Here is a 15,282-nt window from a genome sequence, read left to right on the forward strand (position 1 = left end):
TGAGCTCCTCCCTGCCTCGGCCTGTGCCGGGCTGGGGAGTGGATGGAGGTCACTCGGAGACAGTGAGGGGTCAGCCCCGGACAAGAGAGGAGTCTTCAGTGGGGGCTTTGGCGAATGGACCCTGCAAGCCTCCACTGAATCCGTTCCCCCGCCCTTGGCGGGCGCTGGGGGCTGCTGGGGTCACTCGCAGGCCAGCTTCCCGTCGAAACTGGAGAGGGCGATGGCGAAGGCCTGCAGGGCGCACAGCGGATACCGGTAGTCTAGGGTGAAGGCGTCCTCGGCCACGCGCCCGAACTGCAGTACGATGTAGTCGGCTGTAGACACAGACCGGTGGGGGGGCAAGATCTCCTGGGGTCCCAGTCCTGGCAGACAGTGTCCTCAACTTTGGGAGAAGTCTCCCTCCTTTGCATTGGGGCCCTAATCCTCAGCGACCAACTCAATTATTCACCCTCCACCCATCCACCCCTTCTTATCTGGCCCAACCGGCCCCACCTGCCGCTTGACCAGCCTTCTGACTGACTGTAAGCCCCTGAGGGCAGGGATCCTGCCTTATCTTCTGCCACCCAGGGCTATGGGTAGGACAGGCACTTAAATATAGGAACCTGTCACACTTCCCCCAGACAATGGCTCTGGCCTCATTCCTTCTTCCCATCCCCAGCCCCCAAGTCCCATCTTAGACCGCCAGGCTCTCTCCCTTCACTAGCCCCCCCGAGTCCCTACCTTATCGAGTGGCTCCACTCAGCCCCATCCCATATCTGGTCCAGGTTCCCAGCCCCAGTCCCAAACACCTCCCCCAGCATCCATAGGGACAGGAAGTTGCTAAAAATACCCCTGATCTCTGCAGACCAGGCTCCACCAGAAATGTGATCTGGAGAGCAGTTTTCCAAGGCCTTGGGACAGGTGACACTGGGGACACATCCCTAGGATGGAGTGGGGGATGGAGAAGTTGCTCAGTGTCAGCCAATCCTGGGAACCCGGAGTCCCTTGGAAGGTATCTTTCCATCCCAAACTTCCTCACCCTAGTGGGAACCTCTCCCCCAGGCCTGTTAACAGGGACATTTTTACTTAATTGTGTTCTGGGCATATCTTGTTTCCCTAACTCCTTGAGGGCAGGCCTTTGACCTTACTTGAGAGAGGACAATAGAGCAGGCATTGAGAGATGCTTGATTAATATTCCCTAGCCCTGCAAGGCGGCCATCTTGAAGGGGTTGGGAGCTGGGGCCCTGGAGCCAGACCACCGGGGTTCTTGTGCCAACTCTACCTCTTACAGCTGTACTACCTTGGGCAATTTACTTAACCTCTCTATGCCTCAGTTTTCTCATCTGCCAAGTAGGGACAATAATAATATCTTCCTCAGGTTTTGGAGGGGTAGGGTTGTTGCAAAGATTTAATGATTCAGTATCTGTAAAGTCCAGAGAACAGTGCCTAGCACATAGAAAGCCCTGTGTGTCTGTGAAATAAATTTTGATGGCCAGTGGGACCTCCTGGAGTCGCTGAGAGACTTTGGGGAAGGCGCCGCCCTCTCTGAGCCTCAGCAGCCTCTTTGACCACGTAGAGGTTGGGCTATCAGTGGTTCTCAAGCTCCAGCAGATTAACTCTCCCTTCAACACAGTCTTTCTTACCCAGAATATCCCAGTATCTACCCCAGGCTCTGGTCAATGCTAGAAAGAAGGCCTGCGACAGTAAGCCCCGAGACACCTGCTTGGAATACCTGAGGCTCCTGGGAACAAGCTGTCAATGCCCCTGCAGGAGGGAGTGACTTTCCTGGATGTTCTGGCTCCAGCGAGAAAGGACAGCTTTGTGCACGTGCATGCGTGTGTGTGTGTGTGTGTGTGTGTGTGAGAGAGAGAGAGAGAGAGAGAAAGAGAGGTGGTGGGGAAAGGCCCGAGGGAGGGTCAGGGTCCTGGAGGTGGTGGGGAACAGCCCGGCTTGGGCCCTCAGATACTCACGGTCATCGGCGTGGACAATTTGGAAGTTCTTGACTGAAGCTTGTGTGACTCGACCTTGGAAGTTGAGGGTGTAGGAGCCGCTGTCTTCGTTCCAGACAGGTGGCTTGTTGTGCAGCTCGATGAGGCTCTCCAGTGTTTTGTTCTGCCAGCGCACCAGCAACCCATCGCTGGCCTGGGGTGCCAAAGGCGAGTGTTAGGGAGAGGACATTTAGGGGTGGCCGAGATAGCTCAGGACCGAGGGGAAGGGGCCTGGGGACCTGTGCATGCCTTTGCATGTGTGTGCTAGTGTGCAGACTGGACATGGACATCCGTTCGGGGCATCCTTGACCAAGGACCAAGAAGCTTGGTCTCTGCAGTATCCTTGTGGGCAGGGTGGACCTCTGTGAGAATGGGTCTCGCCGTGGGATGCCGAAGTGGAGGGTTGGGAAGTAGCATCTGGCACATAGTAGGTGCTCTGCACCCTTGGCACCCAAGGGGTCCTCGGAACAGCCACATGCTGGCACCTGATCAAAAGGATGCACTAGACATGCTGTGATTGACACGGAGCTCGCAGTTGTGTTTGGGGAGACGGACAGGTAAACAGTGGTTAAAATAAGATGTCCCAGAAGAGAGTTTCTCAGAGGAAGGAGTGGTGCCTACGTGATAGCGCTCTTGAGATACTTCTTTCCTGAGTTCCCTTGGCACTGGTCACATTCGTGGCTTAGAGTGAGTCTGCGCAAGATCATGTCCTCCGAGAAGGCTCCCTGACCCCGTGTCTGATTTAGACGTCTTAGCTCGGAGTCTCCCTCCATAACACCTGCTCTTACTATTTCTCCCACTACACTGTAATGGGCAGAATGAGATACTTAAAGGGCAGCTATCATATTTTATTGATGGCTCTGTGCCTCAGTTTCCCTCACAACAGGGTCTTGTGAGGATTAAAGCAGTTAATAGTGCATGGCATGTTATTCAGATCAGTTCCTGGCCCAGAGTACATGCTCAATAAATGTCGGATTGTTCTGATGGTTCCTGTTTGCTGATTTTGGATCTTCAGTGCCTGGCTTTAATGAACGACTGTAGAATGAATGGACGGTGAAATGATGAAGAGTTACCCCGAGCGGCCCTGGGGAGTTCTCACCAAGCCCAGACACACTCGGGAGGCCCTGCCTCTGGAGCATTTGCGTGTTTAGTCCGGGCCTGGAAGGAGCAGCTGTGGGACCCGCGGCTCCTCAAGACTAACAGCCTTCCGTGCCTCGAGCCCCTCGGGTTGGCCAGGCCTCTGATTACGGTGTGACTTGCCAGCATGGAAGGATGTGTGATCAGCTGACGGGTGTTATTTTTCCTTGTAAATGAGTAAAGTGACATCACTGCGAGTATGGAGCACGCCAGTCATCCTGTCTCTGCAGTCCCGGGCTCACTGACCTGCGGAGCGAGCGACTGACACTGAAGATGGCCACCTCTCCCCGGCCCATCTCTCCGTCTTACCCTAGACTACACACGCACACACACGCGCACACACACACACGCAACCTTTGCTTTTTAAAATAGAAGGCAAATCAAGTCACTCCTGAGAACCCTGCTGTGGCTTCCTGTTTCTCCCAGTACAAACCAGTTATACAGGCCCTATCTGAGACTCAACTCTCACCTCTCACCACAAACCCACCGGGCATCATCCTGCCTCAGGGTGTTTGCATTGGCTCTTCCCTCTGCCTGGATGCTCTCTCCCTAGATATCTATAGGCTTGCTCCCTCACCTCCTTCATGTCTTTGCTTAAACGTCACCTTCTCAATGAGGCCCACTCCGACTTTTTCTTTCTTCCATACCACTTGTCACTTTCTAACATTCTACACAATTTACTTATTTGTCACAATTATTGTCTACAGTCCGTCCCCTCCGCTAGAATGTCAGCTTCAGGAGGGCAGATCTTTTTTACTCACTGATGTCTGCCAGTTACCTAGAATAATACTCAGCACTCATTATACGCTGAATGTGTATAGTACGATATACACAATATACAACTCATTCAGTGAATGAATATATGAATGGATGATTTGGTGTACACTGGGGAAAAAAAAGCAACTCATTGTATTGGTTCCAGTGAATTCAATTACAAAACCCCCTAATTCATCCGAGTTTCCAGAATGAATGTGTGACACAGGGTGATGAGTGTGCCCAGGAAGTTGGGTATGGGCAACCTGAGCCCCTGCCCCCCAGCTCCCCAGGAGTGGGTCATGAATGGATCACAGGGGAACAGGACCCTCAGGGGGAGGCGTCAGGGAGGTGCTGGGCTCACATTTCGCGGCCGGATGGGGACCCTCTCGTTCTCCGTATTCATGCCAGGAATGATGACCGTCATGCGCCGGGGACCCCGGAAGCCCAGCACGTTGGTTTCCTGGGAGGGAGATGCCTGTTAGGCCGGTCCCTGCGAAGGGGAGGGTCCTGCCGGGAGGGGGGTGCTGGGGGGTGTTCTCACATAGATCACAGCTGCCAGTTCCTGCCGAAGGCTCCCCACATTAGTGCTGCCTCCTCCACGGTGCGGGTTCTGCCCATTGTCAAAGACGGTAAAGCGGTTGCCCAGGAGATTGGACCTGCAAGCAGGGTGCAGCTGGGGGCAGGGCTGGGGGGACTCCACACCCCTGCTCCAAGACCCTTCCTCATAGCCAGGCAGTTTGGAGAGCTTCCTATGTCAAGGGTGTGGGTGTCTTAGGACAGAACAACTCTTGTCCCCTGCCCCAGGCTCCCCTCATGAGGTCTTTTTAGAAGCTGGATCTGGAAGGACACTGGGCAACCTTCAGATCTCAGCTCCATCTCTTACTGACCCTAGGCAGGCTGAACTCTCTGAGCCTCAACATCCTCCTCTGTAAAATGGGCCTAATAACAGTATTTACCACTTGGTCAATAAGGGGACTACATGGATTCATGTTTGGAAGTTAGAACAATGCCTGACACGTAGGTAGGCCTTACATAAGTGTTTGTTAAATACAAAAATATAAGAAATAAGACCTGACTCGGGGCTCCCCCCTTCCCCTTACCTCTCAGATGCGCAGTGAGGATTAGATGAGATATATGGGGAGACACAGCACAGGGTAGGTGCTGGATATTTGTTTATTCATTCACTTAGTAAATGTTTTATTGAGTCGCTACTATGTACCAGGTGCTGGGAATTCAACCATGAATGTGACAGGCGTGGTCCCTGTCCTCATGGACCCTTATGACCTATGTCAAGTGAGGTCCCTGGTCCAGCAGCACGGGCATCACCTGGGGGCTTGTTAGAAATGAAGACTCTTGGGGCGCCTGGGTGGCTCAGTTGGTTAAGCGACTGCCTTCGGCTCAGGTCATGATCCTGGAGTCCCCGGATCGAGTCCCGCATCGGGCTCCCTGCTCAGCAGGGAGTCTGCTTCTCCCTCTGACCCTCCCCCCTCTCATGTGCTTGCTCTCTCTCATTCTCTCTCTCAAATAAATAAATAAAATCTTTAAAAAAAAAAAAAAGAAATGAAGACTCTTGCCCCACACCCAGACCCACTGGGCCATTTTAACAACGCTTCCAAGTGATCCGTGCACACTCAAGTGTGGGAAGCCCTGGGGCAGGGGACATTTCTGGAGTGCCCAATGTGGTGGCAGAGGGAGACGGAAGTGACTCGCCATGGTCTCTTGTGGCCCTGGGCTTCCCAACCCCACCTCAGCTTCCCAATGAAATTCTCCCCTCCTCGGGACAGATTGGTGGGGTCGCTGGAGATGAGGTAATTGGCCGTCTTGCTACGTTTCCGCTTCCTGCCTGCCAGGAGGAACACCTGGGGAGAGGGGGAGACAGGTGAAGGAAGGAGGTGAGTGAGGGGAAAGGGAAGGCCTGTTTGCGTCGGACTCCACCCACACCCCCATTTTGGCTCTAGCCGCCCCCCAGCCTGGGTCCTGGCACCTGCACTCTCTCTCCCCTGCTGTCTCCCCCCTACCCACCTTCTTCTCTGTGTCCAGGTGCAGGAAGTAGGAGGGATACAAGCCCCGATCCATGCCCTTCTTGTCCCGGGTCAGCCTGCAGCGCACCGTCCGGTCCTGAGGGGCAGGCCGGAGTACAAACTCCTGGGGTTCATCCACTTCTATGGGTGGGGATGGGTCTCTCTCCTCCTTCTGGGTCGGGGCAGAGCGTGTATCAGTCCTGGAGCCCTGGCTTCTCTGCCCTCAGCAGATCCCCAGTGCCGGGACACAGGCAGGGCAGGCAGGACGACTCACCGCTTTCTGTGTGGAAGAGAACAGACAGGCCAGCTACAGTGGGCTGGGCCCCTCACTTCCCCTGCAGCCCAGCAGGCCATGCTAGGTGGCTCTGCGGAGCTTGGCGCTTTATTATTATTTTGCTTCACTTTGTGGTTAAGAGCCTGGGATCTGGAGCCAGACAGCTTGGGTTCAAATCCTGGTTCCACCACTAACTCTGTCATGTTTAACTTGAACCACCCTGTGACTCAGTTTTCTCATCTGAGAAATGCAGAGGTTGGGGCTGGATTCCCCGGGAGAGACCTTATTAATTTATATATTAACAAACACTCCTATAAAGCCTACCAATGCGCCGGGCATAGCTCTAAGTATCTTCCAAATATTAACTAATTTAATTCTCTTAGGTAACTACTGAAGTAATTGTCCAATTTTACCGAAGAAGTTGAGGCTCAGAGAGGTTAAGCAACTTGCCCAAGTTCACACAGCTAGTAAGAAGTGGAACTGGGCTTAAAATGGTGCCAGAGCCAGAGCCTTAGAAAGACCTTCCTTCGTGTGGACACTGTGTCAACGGGCGAACTGAGGTGGGGCCAAAGGTATGAACTGCTGTGTTAGAGAAGTATTAGCTATTGCTATCATTACAGTGTATGGTAAATTATCAATGACTGCAGGAGCCAACCTCCAAGATGAGCCCCGGTGTTCCCTGCCTCCTGGTATTTACACTTCGTGTAGTCTCCTTCCACATCGTATCAGAGTTTGGTCTTTCTGACCAATGGAATATAGCCCAAGTGATGGGGGGAGGGGTCACTTCTAAGGCCAGGTCATAAGAGATACTGTGGCTTCTCCTTGCTGTCTCCCTTGGGCCACTCTTGAGCCCTGGGGGAAGTAGGCTGCCATGTCATTAGACCACTCAAGCCGCCCTATGGAGAGGGCTCCAGCCAACAACCATGACAGTGAACCATTCTAGAAGTGAATCCTCTATTGCCAGCCAAGCTTCCCAAGTGACTGCAGACCCAACTGACATCTTGACTGCATTCTCAGAACAGACCCCAAGCCAGAAGTACCTTGCTAGGCCCCTCCTAGATTCCTGACTTTTAGAAACTAAGAAAAGAAATGTTTGTTGTCTTAAGGCACTAAGTTTTGGGGGTAGTTTGTCAGACTGCAATACCGAGGTAAGACAGTGAATAAATAAATAAGCTTATCTTGCTCATGGAAAAACTCCGAATCACAGTTTGGTTGCATTCCACACTAGGGTGGCCTAGGCCTGACCTGGTGACCCCACAGCTGCCCCTTTGGATCTGGTGCCCTCTGCCCTCATGTTCTATCCCTCCTAAGAGGGGGAGCCAAGACCGTAACCCCAACTTTCCCCCTAGGGAAGAGAGGGGACTGCCAGCCTGGGTGTGTGCTATATGAGAGCTACGGAGAATCCCTGATACGCTGCGGTCGGCCATTTTTGCTGAGGGCAGGTTTGGACTACGTGTGAGGTGAGGCTGGTGTCGGTGAGCAGGCCCTTAGCCTCCGGGCAAGGGAGCATCTCTTCTCCACTCTGGGCTGCTCCAGAAGAAACTTGGGAAACGCAAGACTATGTTTGGAATGTGATGTGGAGAAAGCCAGAGCTTATTCAAACATTTCCACAGCTGTAAATTTCTAGGGCCTACTGTATTGAAGGCGGCACTGCGGTTATATTCCCCGTGGGAGATAAGAAACTGGCCTTTAGTTTATATATCGGTATCTGGTGATGTTGGCTAATGTGAGTCAGTCCCCCAAGACCTGACCACTCCTGAACAAACTAATAAACCCACATGGCTCGGACCCCGGCTCTGCCCTCAGGGTGATCTCTCCACTTGTGGAAACCCAATTTCTCAAAGACTTTCATCACTTTCTCTCTCCAGTTTGGCCCCCCTCTCCTGCTTACCCTGGCTTGTGCATGTTGGTGCCTGAGTCCTATTTGTGAGAAAGAGCAATATTCAAGAGAGTTAACAACCTGTTCTGCCCCTGGAAACTGCCTGGTCTGTCCAAATGGACCCTGGTGGGCCTGGAGGAGGGTTCTGGAGGCACCTGTCTGCCAGTGTTAACTCTTCAGCTGCGGGAAGGTTGGGCCATCCCAGATTCGGTAGCAGAAAGCACTTGGGGCCCCAGAGCAGTAGTGTGAAAATATTTTAACAACTCACACAGTCAGTGAGCACACTCTGCCTGTGTGTTCTCCCTCTCTGGTACAGAAGATGGGTGTCTCTTCACGTGGTGGCTTTGTGAGCATCTCTGGCTGGGGCTGCTGGTTAGGCCGCAGAGGGGAGGGCTTAGAGCCCAGATAACATCAGGCCCGCAGGGAGCCAATCCCAGCCTAGTGACCCCTCAACCACCTTCTCTGTTCTCACAAGTCTGGTGACCTTTGTCCTCCTATCGTGTCATCAGAGAGGGAGCCAAGACTCTAACCCCCGGCCCCCCCTCCCCATGAGGTTCCATACTCTAGTCCCCCAAGCCCAGGCCCCTGCCCTGCTCCCTGAAGGGGACTCGGCCCCCTTCCCCTCTGGATCCCAACCTTTTTGCCTTTTCCTTTCGCTTTGCCCTTCTGATTGCTGTTCTTCATTCCCACGGCTGCCACTTCTTCCTCCTCCTCCTCGTCCTCCTTCCTCTCCTCTTCTGGGCCTTTGGAAGTGCCTGGCATGGAGGGGGTACAAGCCTGTGAATCCCTGACCCTGTGGAGCACTTCTAACACCCACGTCTTACTTGGACCCTCCCCACAAGCACAAGAGAGCACTCCCATATTACTATTATCAGAGACTCAGAAAGGCTCAGATACCTGCTTGAGACCACACAGCTATTTAAGTGGGGAGTAAGATGCCCCTCAAGTCTTCTGACTCCAGAACCCTCTCCTCACCCCACACTGCACTTGGGTTCCCCACCCCCAGGACGGCCTCTAGATGTCATGGCCCCAGAGGCCACGACCACCCACCTTTCTTCTTCGGAGCTTTCTCAGCTGGCCCTTCTTCCCCAACCAGAAACATGGCTGCTGCAGTCTTCTTTCTCACTCTGGCTGGGCTCCCTGAGGGGTCCTTGTCAGCCTCCCCAGACCCTGTGTGGGTGGATGTGAAGGAGTCACACACCACCACACCCAGAGTCCCCTGTTCCTTGGGAGACGAGTCTCACCTTTCTTCTTCGTCTTTCTCATCTTGGGCCCCTCCCCCGCTGGCGCCTCCTTCTTCATGCGCAGAGGTTTGGCTGGGGGGACAGGGCTTCCCAGGTCCCCTGGAAATGGAGGTAGGGGTTAGACAGAGAAGAGCCTGTTGGGGCTGAAGGCCACTTTCCAACCCACTCATCATTTCTTCAGTCCCCAGGGAGGCTGAAGACCTGACAAGGAAGGGCCCAGAGTCTGTCTTCTGCTCGTTGCGTTTTATTTTATTTTATTTATTTATTATTTAAGATTTTATTTATTTATTTGAGAGAGAGAGAATGAGAGAGAGAGAGCACATGAGAGGGGGGAGGGTCAGAGGGAGAAGCAGACTCCCCGCCGAGCAGGGAGCCCGACGCAGGACTCCAGGATCATGACCTGAGCCAAAGGCAGTCACTCAACCAACTGAGCCACCCAGGCACCCTGCTTGTTGCATTTTTTTTTTTAAGATTTTATTTATTTATTTGACAGAGAGATAGACAGAAGAGCACAAGCAGAGGGAGTGGCAGAGGGAGAGGGAGAAGCAGGCTCTGCACCGAGCAGGGAACCCGATGAGGGACTCGATCCCAGGACCCTGAGATCATGACCTGAGCCGAAGGCAGACGCTCAACCATCTGAGCCACCCAGGCACCCTGCTTGTTGCATTTTAATCCTGAGTCTGTAAAGGGCTGGACAAACATCAGGAGCTTAATAGACATTACAGAATGAATGAATGAATGAATGAATGAATGAATGAATGCGGGCCTTCTAACTGAGTCTCTGATTCCCAGCTCCCACCCCATCTCCCCAGAAAACCTCCTCTGGCAGGTGCTACAGACAGTGTTCTCTCCCTCCCACAGAGGCCCAGGGTCCTAGCTACCTGTCCCCATTTAGACCAGCCTGCGGTACCTGTAGGGCGAGGTGCCCAGGCCAGAGAGCCATGATAGCATTTATTTCATTGACTGATTTCTACCGTAATGGCTTTGATACTTTTATGAAAATTATAACAATAATACATATTGAGTTAAAAGAAAAACCACTAAAAAATCACAAAACTAAAATCCTCTGTCCTACCTGGCTCACAGAGCTCCCTGGGCAGGCAGTGGTGGGGATGGTGGGGCGTGGGGGGAGCACACATACTATGTACTTAAGGACCGTCATGGGGAAGACACCAGAGAAGGAAACTCTTGCGTCCAGGCACTGGTAACTTTCTGATGTCTTAACTCTCGCCTATCACTGAGGCCTCCAAGCCCCTGAAGGACAGGGCTAGCTTTCCGAGTCTGTGTGGTCCCTCTGTACCTTCAACACTCACCCTTCTGACCCTGGGCCTTGGCCTTCCTCTCCTTGACCCCGGCAGAAGTCTTCTCTTTAGGAACCTTCTTGGGTGGCAGAGGGATTTTCTCTTTCTTTTCCTCCGCCTCCTCTTCCTCTTCGTGGTCCTCTGATTCCTCTTCATCCTCTGTAGGTAGAAGCTCCTCATAATGAGGGCTGGCGTGGGCCCCATCATCTGGGAGCCCGGTCCCCCCAGATTGCTGGGAAGTGGTAAATGAGGGGGGTGGGTGGGAGGCTCCCCTTCTGGAACAGGAACAGGAACAATAGGAGAAACACAGTTCTAGCTCCTTCCTCAAACCTTGGGGGTGATTCCAAGGTGTTCCGGGAAGTGAGCTGGGGTTGGGGGAATGCGAGGGGCTTGGCAATCCTGTTCTGGGGGAAATGCCCTTCTCTGTAGGGCCCTCCCCCCCGCTCCGGGACCCTTACCTCCTCACACACTCCTGCCTGTCTTGCAGTCCCCCCACCCCCCATCACCGCACCTGCGCTGTTTCTCCCTCTCCGCTGCTTTTTTTTTTTTTTTTAAGATTTTATTTATTTATTTGACAAGAGAGAGACACAGCGAGAGAGGGAACACAAGCAGGGGGAGTGGGAGAGGGAGAAGCAGGCTTCCCGCCGAGCAGGGAGCCCGATGCGGGGCTCGATCCCAGGACCCTGGGGGGCTCGATCCCAGGACCCTGGGATCATGACCTGAGCCGACGGCAGACGCTTAACGACTGAGCCACCCAGGCGCCCCTCTCCCCCTCCGCATCTTCCTGGCCTTGTCCGTTTCTGACTTCCAGCCAGACCCATCTGGGCTATCTCTGGCCCCTAGCTGTAGTTTAAGGCAAAACTCTTAACCGCTCCGTGCCTCAGTTTCCCCAACCGGAAAACGGAGTAAAGAACAAGAGAATAAAGTGGGGTTTTTTGGCTCAAAGAGAAGGCCGGAGAAAGAGAGGCTCTTTTCCCGAGTTTTCCGTCGCCCTGTCGCGGTTCCCGTGCGGGCCCTTCGCGCCTTCTCTCCAGCGCCCCCCTCCCGCGCTCCACTCCCCCCCACCCCCACCCCCCGGCCCCGTCTCACCGTCCACTGCGTCCGGGGCTCGCGCTACCAGGAAGGTTTCCCGCGGGTCGCGCTTGGCCTCGGGGTCCCTGAGGAACTTGGCGTAGACCGTGTGCGGCGGCCGGGCCTCCGGCGGCTGCGGGGCCGCCTCCTCCCGCGGCTTCCCCCTCCGCCCGGCTGAGCGAGAGGCTGGGGTCAGGCAGGGCCCGACCCCCTCCTCGGACGGCGCCTGAGCCCCGGACGCTGCCCGCCTCGGGCTCCTTTCTGTGGGGGTCTCCTCTGGGCGCTCTTTCCACCTCCGACACCCCTCCCCTGGCTTTCATACATCCCTCCCAGCCCCCCCCCCCCGCTCTACCCGGGCCCTCTCCCACCCCTCCAGTTCCCCCCTCACTGCCCCCATCCCCAGGACTCCAGGATTCAGCCGCACCCCTCCCGGGCCCCTCACCGGGGGCGCCCCCAGGCTCGGCCCCCCGCCCGCCGGCAGGTCTCCGGGGCTTGGATCCCTTAGGGCCCGGGGACTCGGGAGCCTCCGTCCTCTTCTTCCTCAACTTCTGCCCCTTGGCGGGTCGCTGCGGAGTGGGGGTCAAGAGGAGGGAGAGGAAGGAAAGGGGGGCTCGGAGGGCTGCCCATGACCCTCTAATCCCTTGAGCCGCCAGAAATAACCGCGGATTATCGGGAGGGGAACAGCAGCCTTCTTCTTGGGGTGGGAACGGTGACCCCTCGCATGCATCATGGCCGCGTCCAAGGCCCCAGAGTCCCAATTCCTCCCCTGGACATCCCATGCCCCGAAACACCCTTTTCCTCAAAAGAGAAAAAAAAAAAAAAAAAGCAAAACTACAAGGAAGAAACACTCAGGCGCTGCTGAGGGGGACGCGTCCCACTCCCAGATCCCCTTCCCTGCATGGGCTTACACGCAATGGGGGGGTTCTCCCTGCCTCCTTTCCAAGCAGGGGTGACATACCTGCTTGGGGCGCTGCTGGACCTCGGGGCTCTGGCCTTCCTCTTCATGTCCACTGAGGGTAGCAATGCAATCAGTCTGTCTTCCTCCCCTTTTCTGCCCCTCCCCAACCCCTCCACCTGGGCCCCCCCAGGGTTCAGGTAGGTTGAGGTGAGGTGGTGGTGGGGGCGCTTCCGGACCTGTCCGAGGCCCACACCTCTCGGAGGGTGTCGTCCTGCAGCGGCATGGTGTATTCGCCTATCCACAGCCCCTTCTCTGGCCACCCTGCAGCTCTAGGAGCCTCCCTGCCCTCCCCGGCTAATCCAGGCTCAACTTCACCCCACCTCCCGCTGGCTCAAGAAGGTGGCAGCACTGTGGGAGGTGCTTCTCTCCTGCCCACAACCCCCCCCACTCACCAGGTCCAGCCCACTGAGGGAAGAGGTTGACTCCCCAGTTCTCAGACCACCAGCAGCCTGAAGGACGCCATCGCTGTGCCAGCCCCACCCTCCCCCACCCAGCTTCCGGTCGGAGGTGCCAATTTGTAATTTGTCAGGGGTCAGTGGGGTGTGGGAAGAAAATATTAGATCAGATCCTGTATTTATCTTTATTTTTCATAAAAAATAAGAACTAGGGTTGACTGATACTTAGTATATATGGATTGACAGAAGCATGTGTATTATCCAGTACTTTATTAAGAAACATGCCTAATTATGGATGTACACTTAAAATTATTTTTTTACTGATAGCGAACATGCTTTTTTAAAGTTTAGAGACCAAGGATATAGTTTTGTTTTGTTTTGTTTAAGTAATCTCTATGCCCAAGGTGGGGCTCAAACTCATGACCCCACTCACAATCCACTCATGACCCACAGATCAAGAGTCACGGGCTCCACAGACTGAGCCAGCCAGGTGCCCCCCAAGGATATAGTGTTGATGTGATTAATATGGGAGACGTTTGGTTAATTGCTGAGGAAGCCCAGAGCAGGGGTCTCACTCAGCTGTCCTGGAGGCTTCCTGAAAAGCCTGATCTAAAATTTAAAAGATGATGAACAGGAGCTCCACAGGCAAAAATAAAAGTGGGATGGGATACCTGGAAAAGGAACAAGATAAAGGCCTAGAAGTTGGAAATAGCCAGGTGTGTTCAAAGGTTTAGCGCTAGGAGGCAGGCAGTCATCTTACCCATGGGTCAGCCCTGAGCCCACGACCTGAGCTCTGTCACTTAAGGGCTGAACGCCCTGAGCCCCTCTGAGCCTCCGTTTCTTCATTTATAAAATGGGCTCAACCGGTAAGGATATTGTTCAGATTCATTGAGATGAGGGGCACCTGGGTGGCTCAGTCAGTTAAGCATCTGACTCTTGGTTTCGGCTTGGGTCGTGATCTCAGGGTCGTGAGTTTGAGCCCTGCATCCTGGCAGATTCAGCGAGATGACAGGTAGAAAAGAGCACGCAGTGGGGGGGCGCCTGGACGGCTCAGTCGTTAAGTGGCTGCCTTTGGCTCAGGTCAGGATCCCAGGCTCTGGGGATCGAGCCTTTGGCTCAAGTCAGGATCCCAGGGTCCGGGGATCAAGCCCCGCATCAGCCTCGGGCTCCCTGCTCCGCGGGAAGCCTGCTTCTCTCTCTCTCCCTCTCCCTCTCCCTCTGCTTGTGTTCCCTCTCTCGCTGTCTCTCTCCGTCAAATAAATAAATAAAATCTTAGGAAAAAAAAAAAAAAGCATGCAGTGGGCACTCAGTAATTGGTAATTATGTGTCCCTTTTCACTGAACTCCCACTTCATCCCTGTCTCCTCAGCATTTACAGCACCACTTGATCCCTGAGTGGGGTTCATTTTTTCAATGAGTTAATGAGCACATCTTTAATTTCACTCAATTCTCACAAGAGTCCAGTGAGATAGGCAGGGTAGGGATGATTATCTCCATTTTGTAGACAGACAAACCAAGGCTTGGGGAGGTAACGTGAGTGCTCGGGGAGTGCTCAGCATCGGCCAGATCGTCAGGTTGCTTGGCCAGGGGCGTGAATCCAGATCTGACTCCTGTCAGAGCTTTTACCCCTAACCCTTGCATGTTTTATGCAGTCACAAGGATTAGAGATGGAGTATGAATGAAACTGTCAGGCTTTTTGTTTTTCACTTGCTTGGTCCACCTGATCCAGATTTGCCCTAATCAGTCTTCCTAAAATACCACTTCTTCAGTTGACACCTTTGCTCAAAAACATTCATTGGCTCCCTATTGCCTAAGGGTCAAATTTAAATGTGCTGGGTTGGCATTCAAGGCTCTCCCTGGTCTGGCCCCAGTCTGCCTTTCTAACTGCAGGGCTATCCCCATCCCTACTACTCATCCAGCCACATAGGCTTGTGTACAGCCTTTACATTCTCTCTCCTCCATGCCTTTGCTTAAGCCTATTCCACGAAACCTGTCCCACTCTAAATAGCCCTCAAGTCCCCATCTCCACGATTCCTCGGTCCTCATTGGCCTCTGAATGCACAGTAATAATAACAATAATAATAATAGCATTTATTGACCACCTACTGTATGTCAGTCTCCTTGCTCCTCTTCTCTCTCCACCCTCACAATAACGTTTATGAGGCAGACATTAATACCCTGATATCGAAGGTGAGGAAGCTCATGGCTGAGAACTGGTCAACAAATATTTCCAGAGCACCGACTTTGTGCCAAACAGTATGCTAAGCCCTGGTCATACAG

General features: G+C 53.9%; 1 protein-coding gene across 1 annotated transcript; it reads right to left on the reverse strand.

The window, feature by feature from the left end:
- Positions 1–180: 180 nt before the first annotated feature.
- Positions 181–13,089, reverse strand: TULP1 (TUB like protein 1). Its single transcript, XM_034991107.1, has 15 exons — positions 12,785–13,089; positions 12,609–12,660; positions 12,126–12,216; positions 11,669–11,824; positions 10,592–10,738; positions 9,279–9,377; positions 9,085–9,204; positions 8,671–8,789; positions 6,156–6,161; positions 5,883–6,053; positions 5,607–5,719; positions 4,402–4,516; positions 4,222–4,320; positions 1,950–2,121; positions 181–314 (listed from the first exon to the last, which is right to left on the reverse strand). The coding sequence occupies exons 1-15, from the start codon at positions 12,829–12,831 to the stop codon at positions 181–183; spliced, it is 1,641 nt and encodes a 546-aa protein (XP_034846998.1). The 5' UTR covers positions 12,832–13,089.
- Positions 13,090–15,282: the final 2,193 nt, after the last annotated feature.

Source organism: Mirounga leonina, unplaced genomic scaffold (assembly GCF_011800145.1).
Source record: "Mirounga leonina isolate KUSES-001 unplaced genomic scaffold, KU_Mleo_1.0 Mir_53, whole genome shotgun sequence".
In the NCBI taxonomy this organism is placed as follows: Eukaryota; Metazoa; Chordata; class Mammalia; order Carnivora; family Phocidae; genus Mirounga; species Mirounga leonina.

What these genes read in the sequence shown, in the direction of transcription:
- TULP1 (XM_034991107.1), bottom strand. Translation starts at nt 12,831, where the DNA reads ATGCCGCTGCAGGACGACACCCTCCGAGAGGTGTGGGCCTCGGACAG. An exon ending in CAAGCCCCGGAGACCTGCCG is followed by an intron (nt 11,825 to 12,125) that starts GCGGGCGGGGGG and finishes CCTCTCGCTCAG; the next exon opens with CCGGGCGGAGGGGGAAGCCG. An exon ending in CAAGGCCCAGGGTCAGAAGG is followed by an intron (nt 9,378 to 10,591) that starts GTGAGTGTTGAA and finishes CTCCATTTCCAG; the next exon opens with GGGACCTGGGAAGCCCTGTC.